The sequence below is a fragment of the Felis catus genome, chromosome D1 (genome assembly GCF_018350175.1).
Source record: "Felis catus isolate Fca126 chromosome D1, F.catus_Fca126_mat1.0, whole genome shotgun sequence".
Taxonomy (NCBI): Eukaryota; Metazoa; Chordata; class Mammalia; order Carnivora; family Felidae; genus Felis; species Felis catus.
The window spans coordinates 58918112-58943649 of record NC_058377.1 but is presented as its reverse complement, the minus strand read 5'-3'; the positions used below and the strand labels follow the sequence as shown (position 1 = coordinate 58943649).

The 25538-nt window shown below is 35.4% G+C and overlaps 1 protein-coding gene and 1 non-coding gene across 6 annotated transcripts in view; both read right to left on the bottom strand.

The window, feature by feature from the left end:
• Positions 1 to 25538, bottom strand: part of FCHSD2 (FCH and double SH3 domains 2) — a 298964-nt gene that overhangs the window by 116820 nt on the left and 156606 nt on the right. For all 5 annotated transcript variants that reach the window (XM_019811869.2, XM_019811868.3, XM_011286612.4 and 2 more), the window contains 4 exons: positions 23707 to 23851; positions 11867 to 12000; positions 7314 to 7368; positions 6196 to 6324 (listed from right to left, as the gene is read on the bottom strand). In XM_019811869.2, the coding sequence (XP_019667428.1) occupies positions 6196 to 6324; positions 7314 to 7368; positions 11867 to 12000; positions 23707 to 23851 (463 nt within the window). The remainder of the gene's footprint in view (positions 1 to 6195; positions 6325 to 7313; positions 7369 to 11866; positions 12001 to 23706; positions 23852 to 25538) is intronic.
• On the bottom strand, positions 12326 to 12431 carry LOC111556785. Its single transcript, XR_002736513.1, has one exon. It is a non-coding gene; the product is annotated as a U6 spliceosomal RNA (small nuclear RNA).

The window sequence follows — 25538 nt, the reverse complement described above, 5'->3', positions numbered from 1 at the left end:
ACCTGCTGAGTTTAACATGACATACAAACAATGTTAAAAGGTGTAATAAAAAGTGCTGTAACACTTTAAAATCTAACACTCTTTGGTAAAGTTACTAAAACATATCACTCCTAGGTATATTTCTTTAAGAACTTCTTGCACAAGTACACTAGGAGACATGTACAAGAATGTTTGATAGCAGTACCGTTTACAATAGTAAAACAAAACAACAAAAATTTCAGTCAAGAACATCAATAAGTAATTTATGACATATACACAATGAAATACTACATAGCAAAATAACGAATAAACTAAAGTTAAAAATCCATATTAATCCACAAATATAATATTCAGTGGGGAAAAAAAGCAAGGTGCAAAATATTACAGGGTACGATACCATCTAAGACAACACAATGTATAGTGAGAATGGTGGTTACGATGTGGTGGATGAGAGAGAAGTATTTTAGGACAAGTCGCAGAAGAGGCTTCCATTTTACTAGTAGTCTTTCCTTTCTGAAGCTCAGTGGTGATTAATGGGTATTCATTTATTATGCTTTGAGTGTATTTATACTTAGAAAATTTCATATTCAGTTTAAAGTTCTACACCAAGGATTGGCAACTAAAGCCTGTAGGCCAAATCAACCTCAACACCTATTTTTGTAAGTAAAGTTTTACTGGAACACAGCCATTCATTTGTTTATGTAGTGTCAGTGACTATACTACAATGTCAGAGTTGAGTGGTCGTGACAGAGAAGTCTGAAGTATTTACTCTTAGGTGCTTCACAGAAAATGCTTGCCAACCCCTGTTCTATTTCCAGGTATAGAGTGCAAATGAAGGAGAATTTAATTCTGAAACAACACAAATAAATCATGGTGATGGTTACTGGGAAAAATGATCAGTAGGTGTGATGATAGCCAGATTATAAAAAAAGAATAGGAGGAAAACAAGGAAAAACTAAATAAGCTTTAGAGCACTGCTGTCTAATAGAACTTTCTGAGATGATGGAAATATTCTATATCTGCACTGTTCAATATGGAAGCCACTAGCCACATGTGACTTTGGAGCACCTGAAATGTGGCTATTGTGACTGAGGAACAAAACTTAAAATTTTATTTATTTTTAATTATTTTAAACAGTCACGTGTACCATACTGTACAGTGCACCGTTAGAGCTCTGGAGGACAGATTGATAGCAGCTGTCACCTGAAAACTAGGCTAGGGTGCTTATTCAAAGGAAAGATGGGGGACAGAGTTGCCTCCAATTTAGAAAATTTCGGCCACTGATGGAAAGGCAAACCATGGATAATCATAAGGGTATGGTTAATATATACACTTGGGATTCAAACAATATTAATAAAAATTGGACCAAATGACTACTCTTTTCTAAGAGAGAGGGCATAAAGAAAGAGGATACAAAGTAAGAAAAGCAGAGAGCCAACCTTGAGATTTGGGGATTTCCATGCTAACTTGTTAAGTGAACAAACATTATTAGGTGAATGAGAAGTACAATAGCTAGAGAGTTAGTTGGCAGGGAAACCAGAAGAGCTATGATTTAAAATTTCAAAAAACGAGTTCTACAATCTCCCAAGTGAATGAGGAAGGCTTTTGGCGTAGTAAGTAATTAGCTAGAAAAGCCATAAAAATAAGGGACCTAGATACCAATAATGACTTTTTCTTCATTTAATCAAAACAAACATCTGCAAAAGATATGCCATGTTATCGTATTTTCTAGGTTTCTGTCACATAGAAAGATGTTTAACTTTTATTACTTTGTTCAATTATACAGAACATATTTTATATATATGTAAATATATACAAAACGCACATAATATGTATATTTACGTATGTACAATATGTACATACAATATGTACAAAATATGTACAAAATATGTACATATTTCATATATATGTATGTATATAAAATAACATATATAACAAATTACTTTGTTCAATTATATATGATAAATATATCACCCAGATATATTTAGCTTCCACTGAAGACGATAAGCATTTGTTTAGAAATAAGGTCCTAGTGTTATAAAACTTTTCAAATCCTTCATTAGATTGACATTTCTTGTCTTTTCTACTATGATACACTGTGCTTCATCCTTCCTTATCCAAACCACTAAGAAAATATTCCACAAGCTAATAAAAGTATCAGTTTATACACTGTACGAGAATATGCTACCAAAAAAAAAAAGGAATTCTAAGGAACAAACTTACTTCCCAGCAGCCAATACAACTGCTATCTATAGATGTGATAAAATCAGTTGTCTGGTTTCCATGTCCTAGCAATAGCTTTTTTGTTTTTAGTGTGGAGTTCAAAAATAACTGCCTGATGATACACAGACACAGAGCAGTATATTTAGTACGTGTTTTAATCAGTATTGGCATAAGGAATACAAAATATTCCTTGGGGAACCTGTCTAAATACATGTATTTAGATGATCTTATTATACATGATCTTATTATAGCAGGGGAGAATTTGCAATTTTCAATTATTAATTTTATTTTACAGTTCTCTCAGAATTTATGATATTCACAGTAGGCTACTATTAATTATACTCCTCTTTACTATCAAGAAGATTGGAATGGTATGTAGAAAAGAACAATGTGATCTGTAGTAAAGAACACAGGCTCTGAAGTCATAGAAACTCTGAATTAAGTCCTGGCTATTATATACATACCCAATGAAACTCACTGAGCCTCTGCTACCTGATTTGTAAAACAGGGATAATGATATTTAGTTTGAAAGATGTCATGAAAACTAAATGAAATCACGTATTTACAAGTACCTAGACAGAGAGCCTAGCCATGCTTGACACCTAAATAGCTGCTTCACTCTCATTCCCAGGCATTTAAGGTCTCTTCTGTAATTTTTTTCCCTCTTCTACATGTTTAACCTAAGAATACAATGTCTAATAAATGTAAGAAGAAAAGAGAATAATCAGTTGTTTTGATCCTGAAAAGGCAGAAGGCGGTAAGATATCCAAAGCTAAGGTGAAAAGATCATCTTTAGACAGGATAAACAACTCAAAGGTTGGGGTTCCTTGGCAGAGTCTTGAACATGCATGAAGGCAGATAATGGGAAAATAATGGAGTTCCCTTTTAATAGCTTGCATTTTCTCTGTAAATTAGGAAGAAAGACCATTTGCTAAGTGTGAAAGAGAAGAGGAAAGTTTGAGGTTTGAGATGGAAAAAGTTGAAAAAAGTGTTAAAAATAGTAGGGAAAGTTAACCAGGGAAATACAGCAGGATATCTGAGCAGTGTCGAGGGTCCATTTGAGACTGGGTTCCACATTAATTTATGAACATGAATGTGTTCTGTTCTGTTGAAAGATTTTCTTCAGTAGTACTCGGCTACTTAGATGCAGGTACAAAGAAAGAGGTTATCTGCGTTCAACTTGAGTTAGAATTTCATTTCTAGTCTAGTCATAATGAACTATGAACACTAAACTAGGATAAAGGAAAAAAAATGAGAAGGGATAATATGCTAAAGTGTTTAGGAGTAATATTAAGAGTAATATTAAGCAATCAAAAAAAAGATAGCTGTTATATCATTAACTACGGTCCTCTAGCAGAAAGTAATTTCAGTATTCTAATTTGTAATCATTTCTTTAAAAAATTTTTTGTTAATGTTTATTTATTTTTGAAAGAGAGAAAGACAAGAGTGAGAGCTGGGGAGGGGCAGAGAGCGGGGGAGACACAGGATCCAAAGCAGACTCCAGGCTCTGAGCTGTCAGCTGACTCGGGCTAGAATTCACCTGAAAGCCAAAGTTGGATGCTTAACTGACTGAGTCACCCCCTAATTTATAATCATTTTTATGTATCTCTCTCTCTTTCACCAGATTGAGCTCTTTGAGGATAAAAAGAGTATATTGCTTATCTTTGATTCTTCCCAAAGTGTGGTCCAGTAGCTACCACACTATGACTACTAAAAGCACACAATTAAATCAATGAATCAAATATCTTGCTTCTAAGCTATTCAGAGGGGTTTTTGGTTTGTTTGTTTATTTGTTTTTAAGATTCTAGCTAGGGCATTAGAACCTTAACAACAATTCAGAAAATAAGACATTTCTAAGAAAGGGCCACTGTCAATTCAATGATAGAACCTTACTTAGTAGCTACAATACAATGGATAAGAGTTTTCCAAAAATGCAGACTATAGAATTAACATGAGGAAGAAAATGAATTAACACAGACACAACATGAAAACTGAGAATACATTTTTCTATTTTAAGGGAAGAAAGGAGACTCCTGCCTCTATTTTTATCATTTCAGGACCTTACAATGTCTCATGAAATGAGTAATCTGAAGCATAACCTACCCAATGCTGATCAAATATCTGCATTAGAACTTCAAAGTAACTTCAAAGATATATAATCTGAGAGCTGGCCAGGTCCATTAACTTAATCTTTGTTTTGGGGCAGAGGGCAGACCCCCAAAAGAATACTGTACCTTTCCCGGTTTATCAAAGGCCATAGGGTTTTAAGAAAGAGATCTTTTTTGGCTGTGGATTCAATTTAAAAAACATAAAGATTTTATTTTTGCTGCTGCTTAAACTAATATGTTTATTTTAAAGTATTCAAAGGGAAAATATATAGTCAACAGCTTTGACTGTATATAGGGAATCACAACTTTGAATTACAAGCTGTATTGAGTATCTTCTTTAATAATGGATTGTTTGAGACTGTGTGTGTGTGTGTGTGTGTGTGTGTGTGTGTGTGTGTGTATTTTCCCCCCTAGAGAAACTATGTTATAATGAGAGATCAAGTCTCTTGTTGGTTCTTGTAAGTATGAAGCACCGTGTGACACCTACTAAGATATTAAAATGCCTAAGCCTCTAGGTCCAACATTTTATGGGAAAACGTATGCAGACTTTTCATCTGAGATGTCAAAAGAAGCCCTTGTTTTTCTTACCACTTGTATTCTAACCAGTAGAAATCAAAACAGGCTAGGAAAAAGGGATTTCAGGCAGTGAACAAAAAGGAAAGAAAAAATTCTGCAACTGGATACTTCTTAGCCCAGTTTGACTCTCTCCATCAGTCCTATTTTTTCCTGAACGAACCAGGAAATGTCCTGTCTCTACTTTCAAGGAAAGAACTTATAGTTCCTACATAGAGTTTATCTCCTTCCCAGAACCACTGTAGAAAAAAGAGCACCCACTCCTACTGCATCCCCATTCTCAACACTTATGATTTGTAAAGCAAGCAATTCAATGAAAGTAATGTGTTTTGACAGTCAATAAGAACAACATATTTGAGGGGTGCCTGGGTGGCTCAGTCAGTCGAGCATCTGGTTCTTGATTTCAGCTCAGGTCACAATCCAATGGTCGTGGGACTGAGCCCCATGTCGGGCCCCGCGGTGAGCAAGGAGCCTGCTTAGGATTCATTCTCTCTCTCTCTCTGTCTGTCCCTCTCTCTCTCTCTCCCCCACCCCAATGCCTCTGCCCCTCCCCCACTCTCTCTCTAAAATGAAAAATTCAAAAAAACATTAAGAAAATAACAATGCATTTGAAAAGGAAGGTTTGAAAATATAAGAGAAAGAATAATCAAATGTTTGGGTCCTTGAGAAGACAGGAGAAAATGAGATACACCCTATGTAAAATTATATACCAGCAACAAGTGGGGAGCTGGCAGTAAGTTAAAAAGTTTTCCTTTACTTCAGTGAAAGTTAAAGATACACATAGATGTATAATCAAAGAAAGACCAAGATAGAGTTTGAGTACATAAGAGACATAATACAATCTATCTACATTTCAGGGTGATATCCAGGGTAGAGACATTTTCATAGAACTACTAGGCATTTTCTTGTCTTCTCATGGACACCCAAAATCATAAAACATTAATGTATAAGTTTCCATATCAATTAAGAATAAAATTGTGAAATTTTAAAAATCTAAGCTTTAAAAAAATAATCTTATTTTGTATTTTATATATTAATAGCCATTATATAGTAAACATCTGCCACCTGCTAGAGACTAATACATAATACAGTCTTTTACTGTGATTTGGTTTTGAATGATATTTTACATTAAAAATTAATTCAAAATTACCTGAAAGAGAGGCTACCCAAACAGTATCAAGTATACTTCAATGAATTGCAAAGAAGCCTGGCTGCTACTGTACTTACACTTAATCCTATCTGCCTAATTCAACTCATAAGTTGTTTTGTCTTTAATGAAACAAAATTACCACAGATATTAAGTCTGTATTACCTTCATAATGTTAACTAAGTCTGTTTGATAGTAGCGATCCTGGTGTGCGTTTGCTGCTGCTAATGTAAGAAGATAATCATTCCTTGCGTGGGTAGCTTTGGAATTACATTCAGATCGCCGGGCTTTTAACTAAAACATAGTAAAAGAAAAAAATCAATGCAAACTGACAACTGAACTGTAAAATATATAAAGATACCATTCTTAGCTGGCAATTAATGGCTCCTCAACAAGAGTAAAGGTAACCACGTGGAAAAATATTCATACACATAAAAAAATACTCAACACTAGGGGCACCTGGCTGGCTCAGTCAGTGGAGAAGGTGACTCTTGATCACAGGGTTGTGAGTTCGAGCCCTATGTGTAGCACAAAGTTTACTTAAGATAAAATTTAAAAATTAAAAAAAAAAATTCAACACTGTTAAGAAATTAAATAAACAGTGATTAGAACTGTTATACATGGTAAGAGTGTTCTTACATATTTTTTATTTACATTTAACCTACTTCCAAAGCTTTTCAGGAAACTTCAAAATATTTTGCTCATTTTATTCAGATGGGAAAATAAAGGTTCCAAATTGAGTAAGTACCTTATCTTCAAAGACATGGGTAAAGCTGTTGGGAGTTAGAAAAGTTTTTTAAAAAAAATCAATACTCCTCATGTGCCAAAAGAACTGGGTGCTAGTTGGGATCATGACAGCCAAAGGCAGGTTATTAAATTTAACTTATCAGGTATCCACAGCTTAAGGGTCCCACAGAAAAATCTCACTTGCATTGGCCCAGAATATATACTCAAGTGTGTAAATATGAATGAAATGGATTTTGCAGAGATTTTCTAGAGCCCGTGGACTAAGCCTCTTGGACTAAGAGTTACAGACAATAGGCTACCTAAGCAGGTAAAGTATAGAAACCAATCTCTGAAGCAATCTTGACAAGCAAGTGGTGTCCAAGTGCTGACATCTGGGTGAAAAACTCCCATGAAGTGGGAAGGAAACTTCTTCCCTAAGTTAATGACTTAAATATGCTTCTCTACATTAGGTGGAAATAACTGACTTTAACCCTCAAAAAAACCAATTTTTTTAATAAGCTAAGGTTTCTCAATTGTGAAAATTTTCAAAAACTTACCTTTACACTCGCCTTCTGTAAACTGATTCTTGACTGAAAAAGACTAAGTTTAGATCTATAATAAAACAGAAAATAGTATGTTTAATAAAATTATAAAATTACATATAAACCTTATTAAGTATTATAATTCCAAACTTTTTTTAAAATGACACTTTCCACAACACTATTAAAGAGTACTAACAAACAGAAAACCGACAGCAATGATTATTTTCCTTTATTTTACTACAGGAAGAATATTGTAGTGCAACAGAAAATATTGGGATATTTAATAAAAATATCCTGAATGACAAAAATACAATTTGACAAATCCAATATATTGGTATCTCTTAATAAACAAGAGTCATCGAACTACAGTTTATTTCCATTATCATACAATTACACACACTTTAGTTCCCATAAGAAAGTTTAAGGATGCCTAGGGATGACCAATCTATGGAGGCAAAACTTAGGCTTTCAGCGCCGTGGGCAATATGCTGTAACACCTGCAGTGCAATTCATAGCATGATATTACCGGACTCTTGAAAGTCCTTAATTCTATTTTTTTCTCCCATTAAAAGTCCACTGTTGGGGCGCCTGGGTGGCGCAGTCGGTTAAGCATCCGACTTCAGCCAGGTCACGATCTTGCGGTCCGTGAGTTCGAGCCCCGCGTCAGGCTCTGGGCTGATGGCTCAGAGCCTGGAGCCTGTTTCCGATTCTGTGTCTCCCTCTCTCTCTGCCCCTCCCCCGTTCATGTTCTGTCTCTCTCTGTCCCAAAAATAAATAAACGTTGAAAAAAAAATTAAAAAAAAAAAAGTCCACTGTTAATACAGTATTTGAATACAGTGAGAAAGTCCTTGTTCTCTCTGCCCTATATGATTTTGTTCTATTCAATCTTCTCCCATTCTGGTGTCCTTATTTCTCTCAATCCCTTTTGGTTTGGGAAGGAAACAATAATCTAACAAAATGCTGGTTTTACCCAAACAACTAGAGATAACCAGAAGAAGAAAGTCAACAAACACTAAGGAATAACCAACACCCCCACAACCAGTGACTTTTGAGGCAGCAATGTTTGTCTCGACTGCAGTGCTATGGTGACTGCCATGGGAGAACTCAGGGCATGTGCTGAATGCTATGCCATAATACGAAGTCAAGTTGCAGACCACCTGGGAATGGAAGGCGCAGCAAGCCAGTCTCTGCACAGCAAATGTGAGGAGGAGAGCAAAAGCAGTCTATGATCTTTCTAACAAAAGAGAAACATTCAGGGACGTACACATACGCATCCTAACTACTTCCCCAGTGTTTAAAAAAAAATAAGGTCCACGATTTTCCTGTTATTTTCTATCTTGCCATATTCATATTTCCTAGGGTTTTGCCTGTTTTTATTAATCAGATTGTTATTCATTTTGATTTAAGAAAGCAAAGGCCTGGGGCGCCTGGGTGGCTTGGTCGGTTAAGCATCCGACTTCAGCTCAGGTCATGATCTCACGGTCCGTGAGTTCGAGCCCTGCGTCGGGCTCTGTGCTGACAGCTCGGAGCCTGGAGCCTGTTTCAGATTCTGTGTCTCCCTCTCTCTCTGCCCCTCCCCTGTTCATCTCTGTCTCTGTCTCAAAAATAAACGTTAAAAAAAAAAAAAAAGAAAGAAAGCAAAGGCCACAAGCTTTAAAATTTGGACAGCCTGTTCAAGACTAAAAAAGACTAGGGTATTCTTGATTCTCCTTTTTTATTGTAGTCATTATCCAAATAGTCTGAGTTGCACCTGGATTTTCCAAAATAAGGTTTTAAGTTTCTAGTTTCTGCTTCATTTGCTAATTTTCATATAATTCTTGTGTGGAACTTAAGAAGGTATTAGTAATAGAATAATACAGTTCCTGGGGCGTCTGGGTGGCTCAGTCAGTTAAACATCTGACTTCAGCTCAGGTCATGATCTCACGGTTTGTGGGTTTGAGCCCCACATCAGGCTCTGTGCTGACAGCCTGGAGCATGGAGTCTGCTTTGGATTCTATGTCTCCCTCTCTCTCTGCCCCCCAACCCCTGCTTGTGATCTCTCTCTCTCTCTCTCTCTCTCTCTCTCTCTCAAAAATAAACATTAAAAAAAAAAGAAAAAACAGTTCCTGTGCTCAAAGATTATGATCTATAAAAAATAAGATATATATGAATGGTGAATTGTATTGCACACTCCTCTTCATCATCTACTTCCAAATGTTAATTAATGCTCCTTAGGGTCTCAAACTCAATTTCTCATCTAATATAGGATTTCAACCCTATAGCTATCATCTGATAGGCAATCAACCCTGATAGGCAATCATCTGATAGGCCCTATTCTCATCTGAGAGTTAGATACGTGACCCCCTACCAAATTTATTCACCTCAGAGTCCTACAGGCTCTTCAGAACCTACACATCCAAAATGGAACTCATCCTTCCCTTCCCTCTTCCTTGTGTGCTCTCTCCTAATGTGCACATCTTACTGTCAAATCACCTACCAAAACTACATATAGTCTAGTTTTCACTTCCCCTTTCTGATATTCCTTCCCATCTTCTTCAAGATTCTGTCCAAATACCACTTCTTCTATAAAGGTTTCCTTTTTCATGAGGCAAAATTAATCTATTTTCTAGGCTTACAAAACAGTGTTTTCATACAATTACAGCAAATATGTTAGTGACATGAGGCACTTAATTTCTTTCAATTTGCTGTGAATAAACAAGTCATAAAGTTACTTTTAAACACAGTTGTCTTTAATTCTAGGCTTTAAATTTCTTAAGGATGCAAAGCTTATCTTACTCATCTTTATACTCACAGCACCCAATATAATTATTCAATAAACGTTTAGTGAGTGAATGAAGATAAAGAAACATTTCGTACTCTGTAGTTGAATGAATTTTCCAGAGAAGTTACACACTGAGATAAAATGTCTTATATACTACAATCCCTTTGAATTTGGGCCATATTAGAAGGCAGTTTCTTGAGATCAGCATCTGTGAATTAGACCCTGTCAAATCTAGACTTCTTAGGAATAGCCTTGCAATTGTCCTCATTTACACTCTGTGGCCCTTGGCTAAAGTAGGTATTTACATATGCTCTACAAATCTGTCAACTCTCTGTTCTAGAATCCTGAGAGTTTTAAAAAACAAATTCCTAAAAACCACTAGGAGAGGAAATTCCTATTAGAGATTATCTAATCTAAAATCTTCAGGTCTTATTGGGAAGATGGGTTCATTGACTCTATGAAAGTATGGGAAATATTTGTATGCTCACAAAAATAAAATCATAAAGACAATAAACTAAATTAGGGAAATATTAAATATGTTTTCCAGTAACATTAAGTATTTCATGAGTATTCGTCTACCATACTTTGGTACTACATAAACTTTCAAGGATACACTAAATTTTCACAAGAGGGTTATGAGATTGCTTAACTTCCTGCTGATAAAAGCATATTAACGAACGAACCTCACCCACTAGTTGCTAGTGTGTACAAGTGTTCATAACCTTTCTGATTTCATGATTAGCAGTTCAGAGTCCCAGATTTTGCATTAAACGGGAGTCTCAACTCTCCTCACAGACCTCTTTAGAGTACCATTCTATGACACAGGTTTATTTTTTCTCAAAAACTTTTTATCTTTCCTCAACTTGTCATAGCAAAAATCTCTACTGCTTGTTTTAGATCTCTTTTTTATTACCAACTGCCAGTTCCTTCTGTACCAAATGCCAGTTTCTTTTTTTCCTAATTATTCTCAAAATCAAGGACTTATAAGTCACATATATTAAGAGTAAAATTCACACAGTTGCTAAAGCACACATTAAAAAAGTGTATGTAGGGGCGCCTGGGTGGCGCAGTCGGTTAAGCGTCCGACTTCAGCCAGGTCACCATCTCGCGGTCCATGAGTTCGAGCCCCGCGTCAGGCTCTGGGCTGATGGCTCAGAGCCTGGAGCCTGCTTCAGATTCTGTGTCTCCCTCTCTCTCTGCCCCTCCCCCGTTCATGCTCTCTCTCTCTCTCTCTCTCTCTCTCTCTCTCTCTGTCCCAAAAATAAATAAAAGTTGAAAAAAAAAATTAAAAAAAAAAAAGTGTATGTATTAGAACTTCACATAAGAGAGAAACTGTGCTTGAGTCAGGATTTCTATACTGAGGTTAGTGCTCTTATATGTCAAAGAGCATAGGTCCTTCAATGCCAAGGTCCTTCAATGGCATGCTAAGGATCAGGGATTTCCAAATACAACTGATTTAGAGTCTAGCATGAAAAAAATGAAGCTCTTAAATCCTGATACTCAGATACCACAGCAACTTCAACAGGCTTTTGCTAAGCTTTCGATACCATGTTCATTTGTCTTCTTTCCTTTCCATAATTCAATTGAACGTGAAACTGACTGATCAAACATTCTCTTATTGCTATATTAATTGAAATGAGATCAGCCAATATGAAAGAAAAATTTGAAAGTATGTAACATTTATAGGTCAGACGAAACCAAGATAACCTGAGAATGAGTCTATGCCCTATATTAATAGGAAACAAAGTACTGGCAAAAATAACATTTATTTGCATAATTACTTTTTCAGAAATGCTAAAACACATACTTTGCCTCGATGTCAGCTTTCTCCCGTACTGCATGAGCCATCTGTTCAGTCTCAAAGTACTTCTTTTTGCCTTTAGCTAAATCTTTCACCGTCTCTTGTAATTCAGTTTGGATCTTCGTCAACTGGTCCACACACTGTAAAATACAAAGGACAATTATTATGATATTAGTTTTCAGGCTTACCAAAAATGAATTTGTCCTAAGGACTATGCACCATGCCCTCAGGATGGAAACCCAGGAGAAAAATCAGCACTTTAGTCTCCGTCAAATTGTAAATTAAAATCCAGTGAACAGCTGGTACTCCCATCTCAAGTAAGGTATTGAATATTGTCCCAGTTTGCTTAACAACTCTGCTTTGAGAAATAACCACAGTGCCGCTGATAACTGACAGTAAGGTAAAGCAAAAGAAAAGCAACAATGAAAATGCTTTTATTATTGGAGATTTCATGGTAATAAAGGCAAAAGAACAAAGCAATTCTGTATTTCTTCATAATTCTTGCACAGGGGCCATACTAATCTTCTCTGTATCATTCCAATTTTAGTATATGTGCTGCCAAAGTGAGCACTCTTCATAATCTTAATAAAGTCTCTACATGTTTGGGGAACTGACGGTGCAAAGGTAGTGAAGAATTCTACTCGGGGAAAGAAGGAATGAAATCTGACAAGTCTGACATTAAGTCCGAGATGAAGAAGAGAAGCAAGAAACCTGGGTACCACATAACAGTTACTACTCAAAATTACTGCCAGCTCAATTCTTTGGATACACCTATACACTCTGAGAGAAGGGATAACTCGAAGAAATTAACTCGAAGAAATGTTTAATCAATAAATTTTTATAACACAATTGGGCCAAAGTAACATTGCTTTGGAACTCTTCTGGATATCCAAAGGGGAAACATTTTTCCCAGTTTGAAACAAACCACTGAAAAGTTTTGCCAGCCTGAGACAAATTTAGGGAAGCTCTCACTGAAAAACTTCTGAGCCTGAAATAGTATTTAGTGGAGACTGACAAAAAAACTCAGCAAAGTAGGAGGAGATATTGGTGAGGGACTATTGTGCCAGGCTGAACAGCATGGAGTAGATAGAGCAAGGACACTGGAATAGCATAGATAAAGCACAAACTTACACATGTGACATATAGGCTAGAGTTTCCCAGAAATTATTAGGTGTTAAGAAAGGGACAACTTTGGGGTGCCTGGGTGGCTCAGTCAGTTGAGTGTCCAACTTCAGCTCAGGTCATGATCTCACGGTTCATAGGTTCGAGCCCTGCGTCAGGCTCTGTGTTGACAGCTCAGAGCCTGGAGCCTGCTTTGGATTCTGTGTGTGTGTCTCTTTCTTTGTCCCCCCCCCCAACTTGTGCTCTCTCTTGAAAATAAATAAACAAATATTTAAAAAGTAAAAAGGGACTACTTTACAGAAAGTGCAAAACCTGGAAGGTTCTCTATGGGCATATTTACTGAGCACTTATCAAGTGTCAGGCTGTGAATAAAGGGTTAAAAAGCCACCTTTCTCCTCTGCATGAAAACTGGACCCTTGCTTAACTTTCTAGGTCTCTGTTTCAACAGAAACCTGATGAAGACACAATGTCAACTGTGTTATTTGGTAACACTGCTTATGAACCCGACAGGCAAACTGCATCAAAGTACAAATGAACTATAAATATCTGGTGGAGAAGCGCTGGCTGTAGGCTTTTTTGAGTATCGTAATTCCTGTGTCTGGATGTGTCCTTCTCATAGACTTTGGAAGCTCTGTCTGTAAAGTTGTCATAAAAGCTTTTAGTCTCCTTTAGGGCCTGTAGCTACCCCTGTACATTCTCTCTCATTCTCTTGCCCTAGATCTCTTACCTGAGGAACCAAACAGAATAACCGTGGTTGGCTATGTAGACTAAGACATACACCAGTGAAAGAACTAAATACTAGCACTAGATGCTGCCCTGATGGTTAACTGTGTTCCCTGTTCCAATGTCCTTCTAAGTTAACCTCATACCAGGTATGGCCTACAATAATCATGACAGTCTCAATGTTTCGTTAAACTTAAGAAGACTCTCTATGGGCACATAGGCAGAATGCACTAAGTTTAGTACTTTATAAATATTATCACATTTACTCTTCCAAATGACTCTAGTAAAAGTGTTCATACTAGTCCTATTTTAGGATAAGGAAATAGACTTAAAGTGGTTAAATAATTTACCCAAAGTCATAAAGTGAGAAAGTGATGCTATCATTTACCATGTTAATCCATTATAGTACCTACCCCAGTTTTGTGACAACTCATGTAGAGATACTTTATCTTAAAATAGTAAGCTTTAAAAAAATTGATATGTAATCCACATACCACAAAATTCATCCTTTAAAAGTATACAATTTGGTGGGTTTTAGTATATTTATAAGGTTGTACAACCATTTACCACTAATTCCAGAACATTTCATCACCCAAAAAAGAAACCCCATACCGATTAGCACTCACTCCTCATTTTCCCCTATCCCTAGTCCCTGGAAACCACTAATCTACTTTCTGTCTCTATGAATTTCCTGCATTTCATTTATCAATGGAATCATGTAACTATGTGGCCTTATATGTCCTAAGTCCTCACATAATGTATTTAGGGTTCATCTATGTTGTATCATGTATTATTTCTCCATTTCTTTTTATGGCTGAATAATATTTCATTTTATAGATACACTAAAATAGTAAGCTTTTATCTTGTAGAAAAAATCTGTCTTTCCCTTTAATTTTTAATAGTCCTTATCATAAATAAACCTCTTGTTTATTTATTTACTTTGAGAGAGGGCGTGCATGTGCATGAATGGGAAAGGGGAAGAGAGAGAGAGACTTCCAAGCAGGTTCTGTGCAACCTGACAGGAGGCTCAAACTCACAAATTGTGAGATCATGACCTGAACTGAAATAAAGAGTTGGATGTTTAACTGACTGGATTACCCAGCACCTCAACAAACCTCTTGTAAGAGCATGCGGCTCTTGATCTTGGGATCATGAGTTTGGGCCCGTGTTGGGCATAGATTTACATACATACATACATACATACATACATACATACATACATACATACAAATAAAAATAAGAACCAAAAACTGGGGCATGGTCTGAAAACCATGTTTAATGGGAAAATGAGACAGATTATTTAAAAGAGGAGTCAGGTATAAGGCATTTATAACCAAAATGTTCATCCAAAACAATAGAGCTTGACAGCTCAGAAAAACTAATCAATGAAGGGAAGCTCAAGAATCCTGTGGTGATTTACATACATGGAAAGGGTCTGCTAAGTTGAACATTTCGAGAGGAAACTAAACACAATTGGTCAAAGCTTTTCATGTGGATTGCACATCATGTGGCTAGGATATCAGTATATTCACACAAATGAACACCATGGGTACATGAGAACATAGGTGTGTACACGTGCACAGACCCACACACAGCCACTCACTGCTCATATGCCTACCCTTCGAAGGATAAGATGTATCTCTTAGACCTGATTACTTAATTCATTTTCATCTATAAAAGGCTACCAATTAAATTACTTTTTCTATATGTGACAATATCAGGGGGATCTTATGACAGTTCATATCTTTGAAAGGATTTCTCAAAAATCTCATCAGAAAACTCAGGGTGATTCTATTCTTGTTTTTTTTTTCCCTTTACATAAGTTTCTAAGATACTGTTCATCAAATAATATTAGATAGATAGCCCATGTGTACAATGAAGAGATCTTTTATGACCTATTCTTCCCTAGCATTTAGTAAATCCTTAACCAAATGTCTTCCATCACCAAAATGAACTGTTTGAAGTCAGAGTAATTTGAGTTTTTGTCAAAGGAAATTGCTCCGCACACAGCAAAACAAGGACATACCTCATTTCATTGCACTTTGCTTTCCTGTGCTGCAGATATTGCATTTTTTACAAATTGAAGATTCAAGACTTTAGTGGAAGAACTAGATGTGGTGGAAATAGCAAGAGAACTAGAATTTGAAGTAGAGCCTGAAGATGTGTCTGAATTGTTGCAATCTCATGATAAAACTTGAATAGATGGGGAACTGCTTCTTATGGATGAGCAAAGACAGTGGTTTCTCGAGAAGGAATCTACTCCTGGTGAAGACTGTTGAAATGACAATTTAGAATACTACATAATTTTAGTTGATAAAGCAGCAGCAGTGTTTGAGAGGATTGCCTCTAATTGTCAAAGAAGTTCTACTATAGGTAAAATGCTATCAAACACCATCACATGCTGCAGAGAAATTGTGTGTGAAAGGAAGAGTCAATGGATGCAGCAAACTTCGTTGTCTTATTTTTTTTAATGTTTATTTATTTTTGAGAGAGAGAGAGAGAGAGAGAGAGAGAGAGAGAGAGAGAGAGAGAATGAGCATGAGCAGGGGAGGGGCAAAGAGAAAGAGGGAGGCACAGAATCTGAAGCAGGCTCCAGGCTCTGAGCTGTCAGCATAGAGTCTGATGTGGGGCTTGAACTCACGAGCTGTGAGATCATGACCTGAGCTGAAGTCAGATGCTTAACTGACTGAGCCACCCAGGCACCCCTTTGTTGTCTTATTGTAAGAAATTGCCACAGCCACACTAGCCTTCAGCAATCACCACCCTGATCATCAGCAGCCACCAACATCAAGGCAAAGACCCTCTATCAGCAGTAAGATTATGACTCACTGAAAGTTCAGATGATAGATAGCATTTTTAGCAATAAAGTATTTTTAAATTAAGGTATGTACACTGTGTGTGTGTGTGTGTGTGTGTGTGTGTGTGTGTGTGTGTGTGTTTAGACACAGCTACCACACACTTATAGCCTACAGTATAGGGTAAACATAACTTTTATATACACTGGGAAACCAAAAAATTCATTTGGCTCACTTTACTGCAATATTTGCTTTATTGTAGTGGTATGAAATCAACCTACAATGTTTTTGAGATATGTCTGCACCAAAAATATTTGTTAAATACAAGTCATAAAACTTAATTTGCAAAGAAAAAGATTACCTAGGATTTCCTTTCCAAGTTTAGATTAAATTTCTTCATAGGAATCCAGTTTTCTGAGGGGACTAAGTTATATACTTAAAAAGAAGCTTACTTAATAATGCCTATATGTTAGGAAAAGACTTGGTATGGTATAAGCCCAGCTCTTTACCAAGAGTTATCAGCACTGAGCAGACACAGAAATGAATGTACAAGTTTACCTTAAGGATAAGGTATTATATAAAATGGTGACAAACTTGGATACTAGAATTCTAGTGAAGAAATTAAAAATATGATACCTAAGTATGACACAGATCTTAGAATAAGATATACTTGGCAATAACTTGAAGAGAGGATTAAAAATAAAATAGCAACTTGACCCAATACATTAAAGTCCCACAAATCAGTAAATTCTCTAACCTAGTAGTCATGTCCTAGAAATTCATGTTAAGGAAGTAACTTCAAAGAAAAAGTTAATTTTTATTGCAGACTTAGTGGTAATGTCCAAAAACAAAGGTATGATTAAATAAAGTAGAATAAATAAAAAATTCATTCAGAAATTAAAAATAGTAAACACAAAGATTGCATAGAAACATGAACAATTAATTAGGAAATAGAATGAAGAAAATGGGATATGCTAAAAAATGATCAACGTATTAATCGTAACTATTGCAAAAACTAAGAAGATAAAAGGAGTAAGATAATTAAGTAGTCTACTAAGGTAAAGGAATTGTATGTATTTTTCTGTAAACGTATTTAAGTATTAAAGTTCAAGCGTTTTTAGAAGATTGCATAGGATTTGGAATTAGGAAGCAGTATATTCAAGTTTCTGCTGTGTTATTTACTACTAAGTCTCTTTAACATTTTTTAGGCTGGGTTTTATCATTTGTAAAATAATAAGATTCATATACCTAACAAGTTGATAGGAAAATCAAATGAGACTATAATGGATATGGTAGCAGTTTACAAACTCTAAAGTGTTATCCAAGTGTAAATCCCAACTATTTCAAAGAAACATAAACTCTAGTTTGCATGAGAAAGATATGAACTAAAGTATTACTAATAATTAATACAATGATGGATGTTAACTGGACTTCTGGACTTAGTATGGCGATCATTTTGCAATATATATATAAATATCAAATCATTACATTATACACCTGAAATTCATGTTATGTGAATTATATCTCAATTTTTAAAAATGGCAAAAGTCTTAGATTATTATGGCTCTTGTTTTGTTTTATAAGCAAATGCCAGCATACAGAAAATCATTTCGAAAAAGCCATAATATTATTCTCGTTATAATCACAATGGACAGACGTTTTATAATTGTAATATGGCTGAATTTACCCCATCTTAGAAAACTGACAAAATAGAGAAAATTTTTTAAACGAACATGACCATTAAAATGTTATTGACGGAAAACAAAATTGGCTGTGATAATGACAAAACAAGTTGTTTCAGACTACCTTCTTCTAGTCTGGAAATTGTAAAAGTTGGACAAAACAGGTTTTTAAAAGATACCAGCACTAAAGAACAATAATATACACTGGACTTACAGGACTATGATATATGGAAGAAGGGAAGCCCAGCTAGGTAAGCTCTACATTTAAGGTGATTTTTTTTCTTAGGGCATTTGTCCAATCAGGGTACAGAGAAACAGGCAATCTTATTAGATTAAGTAAATAGAGGTCGGAGTTTAAGGATGCTACAAGAGGAAAAACTTGAGAGGCTAAATTCTGGAAAGAAGGGTGCTACAGAGAAGCAAGCCCAAAGATCTGTATGCAATTTCCCCGAGTCATCAGTTAACTTCTAAGTGGCATGTATGGGATAAAATCCCAAGAAATCCAGTAAAGAAGAGCAGCTGAAAGGCTAATAAGCTGAGCAAGTACCAGAGGATCAGAACAGCTACATGATGTTGAGAAGACAGAGGTTAGAGTCAAGTCTTGTCAAAGTAGAAGGGTTTTGATAGGCACCCTATACCAAAATATGGACAATGGTGAAACAGAACAGCCCTAAGAAAGGCTAAAACCAGACCCTAACAGGATCAAGGTGATCTGACAGTATTCTATCTGCCTGCTAGAAAATTTAACTCTTTGGAAATAAAAAACATATTCCAGAGCCTCTATAATTTTTATTCACAATGGCCAGCATTATGAGGCATAACCAAAACCCAAGAAAAACAGTAAATGATAAAAAAAGGCCTTGGGTGCCTAGCTGGCTCAGTCAGTTAAGTGTTTGACTCTTGATTTTGGTTCAGGTCATGGTGTCACCGTTCATGGGATTGAGCCCCATATTGGGCTCTGCACTGACAGTACAGAGCCACTCACACTCTATTTCTCTCAAAATAAATAAATAAATTAAAAAAAAAAAAAGGAGACCTATAGTGATTTCGACAGTGGAATCATGAACCAGAGATCAGGAGTAACCTATTTAAGAGAATAAAGGAAAAACATGGAGAACAACTTCACCAGAAACACAGAATTGGTTTTTAAAAAATAAAATAAAAATTCTAGAACTGAGAAACACATTAAGACTCCAAAATATGTTTTAAAAGCAGATTGGAAATAGCTTAAAACAGAATATTAATGAACTGTAAGACACTGGTAGAAAATACTCAGACTGAAGTACAGAAAGAAAAAAAAGATGGAAATAGAGAAAATGCATTAAAAAGTACAAATGTCATATGAACAAATTCAAAAGATCTGACAGCACAAAAGTTATAATGGGGAGGCAAATGGAATTACACTGTTGGAAGATTTTTATATTGTGTATAAGGTAGTAAATACTAATTCCAGGTAAACTTTATTAAATTAATTGAAAGTTTGGAGAATAGTGTAAGTACCAATTCCAGATAAACTGGACTAAGTCAGGGAGGCATACTGGAGTCTCTCAGGTAACTAGTAAAAGAATAATACAAAATTATAAAATTAAAAAGCTAATAGTAGAGCAAAAATTGATAATAAAAAAATACAAGTGCAGTGCCTAGCTAGCTCAGACAGTAGAGCACGTGACTCTTGATCTCTAGTTCATGAGTTTAAGCACCATGTTGGGAGTAGAGATTACTTTTAAAAAAAGAAAAGAAAAATGTGAGATTGTTCAATGTCACTAATCATCTGGAAAATGCGAGTCAAAACCACAGTGAGATACGTCATACCTTCTAGGATAGTTATTACATACATATAAAAAAAAAAACCCAAAAGATAATAACCATTGGTGAAGTTATGGAGAAACACGAACCCTTATACACAGCTGGGAATGCAAAATGGTGCAATAAGCAAAACAGTATGGCAGTTTCTCAAAAAATTAAAAATAGAACTACTATATGATCCAGCAATCCCACTTCTGAGTATTTATCCACAATAATTGAAATCAGGATCTCAAAGAGATATTAGCACCCCATGTTCACAGCAGCACTATTCACAAAAGCCAAAGTAAGGAAACAATCAAAGTATTGAGCAATGCATGAATGTATAAAAAATGTAGCATATACTAATAGTGGAGTATTATTCAGCCTTAAAAAGGAATGAAATCCTACAATATGCAACAACATAGATGAACCTGCAAGACATTACCCTAAATGAAATAAGCCAGTCACAAAGGAACAAATATTGCATGATTCCACTTACATGAAGTATCTAAAACAGTAAAACTCATGGAAGCAAAGAATAGAATTCTGGTCAGCAGGGGCTGGAAGAAGAGGAAAGAAAGAACTGCTAACCAACCAAAATTTCAGTTATACTAAATGAGTAAACCCAAGATTAGCTGTATAACATTGTGCCTATAAATAACAATACCGTATGGTAGACTTAAAAATCTGTTAAATTTTTTTTTTCAACGTTTATTTATTTTTGGGACAGAGAGAGACAGAGCATGAACGGGGGAGGGGCAGAGAGAGAGGGAGACACAGAATCGGAAACAGGCTCCAGGCTCTGAGCCATCAGCCCAGAGCCTGACGCGGGGCTCGAACTCCCGGACCGCGAGATCGTGACCTGGCTGAAGTCGGACGCTTAACCGACTGCGCCACCCAGGCGCCCCTTAAAAATCTGTTAAGAAGGTAGATCTCATGTTAACTGTTATCACACTAAAGTTAAAAAAAAAAAAAAGAAGAAATGAAAAATACACAATTAATCCAAAAGGCAAAAAAAAAAAAAAAATGGGGGAAAGGTTAGAGAAGCAAAGGAAAAAGAATAGATCATCTATTTATCCTATATGGAGTCAATTTGTTGTAAAGCTTGGGAAGTACAATTGGAGAGGCCAACTACAGTGGCTATCTGTTGTTTTGCTTGCTCTGTCTTTATTTCCATGGTTTTTCCTTTGGAAATCCATCTCAATTTTCTTTTGGAAAATTATCTTTCCCCATTTTTAGTACATATAGTTTACATGAAGACTGTAAACCCCAACGTGGGGGTCTTGGTAACCCAAGACAGGCCAATGAGCCTCAATTTGGGAAGTTTCGTTGGAACTTTTGGGAAAATGCAAAGTGAGGGATTGCTAGCTATAAGATTTATAAATCCTTCATTTGGGGGCCACCATGTGGAGAGTTGCTAAAGAATGAAGCCTTTATGGGAATGCAAGCTGGTGCAGCCACTCTGGAAAACAGTATGGAGGTTCCTCAAAAAACTAAAAATAGAACTACCCTACAACCCAGCAATTGCACTACTAAGAATTTATCCACGGGATACAGGTGTGCTGTTTCGAAGGGACACATGCACCCCCATATTTATAGCAGCACTATCAACAATAGCCAAAGTATGGAAACAGCCCAAATATCCATTGATGGATAAATGGATAAAGAAAATGCGGTATATATACACAATGGAGTATTACTCGGCAATCAAAAAGAATGCAATCTTGCCATTTGTAACTATGTGGATGGAACTGGAGGGTATTATGCTAAGTGAAATTAGTCCGTCAGAGAAAGACAAAAATCATGACTTCACTCATATGAGGACTTTAAGAGACAAAACAGAAGAACATAGGGGAAGGGAAACAAAAATAATATAAAAACAGGGAGGGGGACAAAACAGAAGAGACTCATAAATATGGAAAACAGGGTTACTGGAGGGGTTGTGGGGGGGGTGGGCTAAATGGGTAAGGGGCATTAAGAAATCTACTCCTGAAATCATTGTTGTACTATATGTTAACTAATTTGGATGTAGATTTTAAAAAATAAAAAACAAAATTAAAAAAAAAAAAAAAAAAAGAATGAAGCCTTCAGGGGCAAACAGACCTACTAGATGGAAAGAAGGACTGAATTCTAATACCGTCATTCAACCGTCTGATCCACCCCTGGAATTTTCAGTTATCCAAGCTAATACATTATTTTCTTGGCTTAAACTAGTCTGAAGTAGGTTTCTGTCGTCTGTAATCTCAGAGTTGTAAAGGGTACACCTAATATGTACCTAACGTCCAACAACTGCTTAGATGGAACATAAACACCATTTTTTTCCAGCTATAATATAATATAATTCACAGATAAGAGGACTTGTCAAATTTCATCAAACATCCTCTGCCCAGGAACGCTGGTTAAATTCGGGACAGAGACTATTCTCCCAATGGAAGAGAAACTCTTTCAAAATATTCTGATATTGAGAAAAGTAGACTTTTCCAGTAATTCAATTAGATTTGGTCAATGCATTGGCTATGTGAAATGCAGTATTTCCTCCCAGTTAGGAAATTACGCTAGTATAAATTCTCTGCCTCTATCTTCTACCCTCTCTCTGCATACATGTATGTGTTTTATACATACATACATATATACATATATATACACACACACAAAACACATATTTTCACAACTCAAAAGCATTGTTTGGTCAGTGGTTATGTAATTTTGAAAAGGTAATTTTGAGCTAAAAAAAGGCATTCCTATACAGATATGTTAAAACCAACTGATATTACACAAGTGCTTGAAAGAGATGAAAATTTTATATAAACACAAAATACATTTAACATACTGATTTTATACTACAAATATCATCTTTGGCAAACAAGGAAAATTAGTTTTTTTAGATTTTATAAAACAATTTTGAAAATCCAAATGATAATTAGAATTAAAACACTGGATGGTTTTTGAATGACTATTTCCTTAAATGATTACTTTAATATTTTTTAAAGCATTGATACTTCCATAGGAAATATTTAATTACTTATTAGGCATCATAATAATTTGTATTTGTAACTCTATCTCCAAAAAAGGATACAATTCAACTACCTTCAACAGCAAGCACTTCATAAACATATTTAATAGTGATTTTTTTCTATGAATTTTTGATTTCTGTATAATCAAAGAAGTAGATCTATTTGAAAACTTTAATTTTATATAACCTATATAATTAAACTTTAGAGTACACCATTTTTGGTAATAAGTTTTCTTATTAGGTGAAAAATAAGAAAATAAGTTTCACATATTTGGTCAAAATGTGTCAACTTCCTTTAAATTATTATGCAAAATGACTCAAGTTAAAACCAAGATGAATTTTTTCAAGACTTAGTGGGATTAATAACATTTAACTACTTTATTATACACTGAACTATAAAAATATTGTACAACTAAGTAAATCTATTTACTTGAATTAGGATGAAAAGTGGTGTTTGTAAGAAGTATTCATTGACCTTTTCAGAATATCCAGATTCAAATTATACTCACTTTTGTCAGTTAATAAAACACAGCAGTTAGAAAGAATATGATGAAATAAAAAAATCCTAGTAACATGTTGAAATCAAAAAGTCCATGTTGAAATCAGAAATATTTGTGACCATATAGAAAAGCTCAAGGTGTTAAATGCAATTTAACATAACCTTACAGATTACAAATGGAGCACTTAGATATTAAAACGCATATAAGAAAAGAATAGAAACAATACCCTTTTTAGTTGTTGTTCTTTTAAGCTTCTCACTGTCCTTGCAGGCTCAGAAATGAAGTTTTTATAGTTTTCACATATATTGATCCGAGACTGGGCTACCTGCATTGTTCCCTCAAGAAAAGATTTCCAAACAGGATACATGCTCCTAAATTCAAAGAGGGACAGAAAAGTATTAGGCAGGGAAAAGGAAAAAAGTTGGCTAACCTTATGCTTACTGGCTAGCACTGTGAAACAGAATGGATGTTTTCTTTATAGTTGAAAGTGTATTTATAGTGGTTTATATATATAGGTAGTAAAATTTTTATCACATAAAGGGAGAAACACAACATATACTTTATTCCTTTATATCTCTGCAATGACTATCTTGATTCATTAGCTATTCTTGGTAATGGAGTAAAGGATTGCAATTCCAGACAAAGCTAATGCTATAAAAATTAGTGAATTCAGACTGTCCAGACCTTTCACTGTCTCAGGGTCATCATTATGGATATCAAGTTTCATTATTTCATTAAGATATTTTCCTAATTTTAGAGATGGGCTAACTGAGCAAGCCTTAGACAGATTTAGAAAATCACCCTAGATCACAAAAGAGTGTGGTAGTACTGAGATATAGATGAAGGTTGAGTACCTCTAAAATACATTCTCTTTCAACTACATCATATTATTCTCTTACATAAATTGATATAGCTGGAAAAAAATCATAAACAATTGCTTACATACTTGAGAAGTCTATTTCTCTGACAAAAGAGTTCTATGGTAGCAATGTTCTCCATCTGTTTCTGTGTTGTAACAATGCTTAGCCAGCATCCTACTGTGGCTTGGAATCATTCCAAGCAATTCCCATCACCTTTACTTGATAAATGTGCTCAGCAATCTCTTGGGAAATTCAAAGAATTATTCATCTTTTGCTTTTTGTAGCTAATGTCCTTTTCAAAGCTTCTCTTCTACTTTGCTAATTCCTTAGTCAGTTCTAGTATGCACCTGCACTAGTTAAACATATTTTATAACTTACCATAACAATGGAGGGTATTTTGTTTTTAAAAAATGAGATGCTTGCACTGATGGATTATAATATTCATCTCCTAAGATTTTCCTTCTTGTGCCACATGGATTTTCTACTATAGCAATGTATGATACCTTGTGCTACATAAATGCTACTACTTAGAACTAAAAAAAAAACCTTGGGGTGCCTGGGTGGCTCAGTTAGTTAAATGTCTGTCCAACTCTTGATTTTGGCTCAGGTCATGATCTCACATTCCTAAGATCGAGCCCCACACTGAGCAGAGAGAGAGCCTGCTTAGGATTCTCTCTCTCTCTCTCTCTCTCTCTCTCTCTCTGCCCCTCCCAGCCCATGTGCGTGCATGCTCTGTCTCATAAATAAGTTAAACAATAAAAGAACTAAAAATCATTGTAACTATATTTTTCAAATAAGGAAATGATTAGTTTATATAGTGGATTAGGTTTTGTAATACATCAAATGAATTAGTTTAGATGGAAATATTCTTTTATTTAACCAGAAGTATATCACATTCCCTTTGGAAAAAAGATTCAGTGTATGGTGCCAGCAAAAGCTGTCAACACAAAAGCAAAATGAATATGAGATGATGGATGTTAACTAAACCTATTGTGGTAATCATTTCACAGTATATGTAAATCAAACCATCAAGCTGTATACATACCTTAAACTTACAGTGATATATGTCAATTATTTTTCAATAAAGCTGGGGAAAAAAACCCAGCAAAATTAAAGTTGCCCATAGCCTGCATGACAACTGATGGAACCTGGGATGTAAACTCACCACAGCCCCTCCTAAACAGTCCAAACTGTTCAG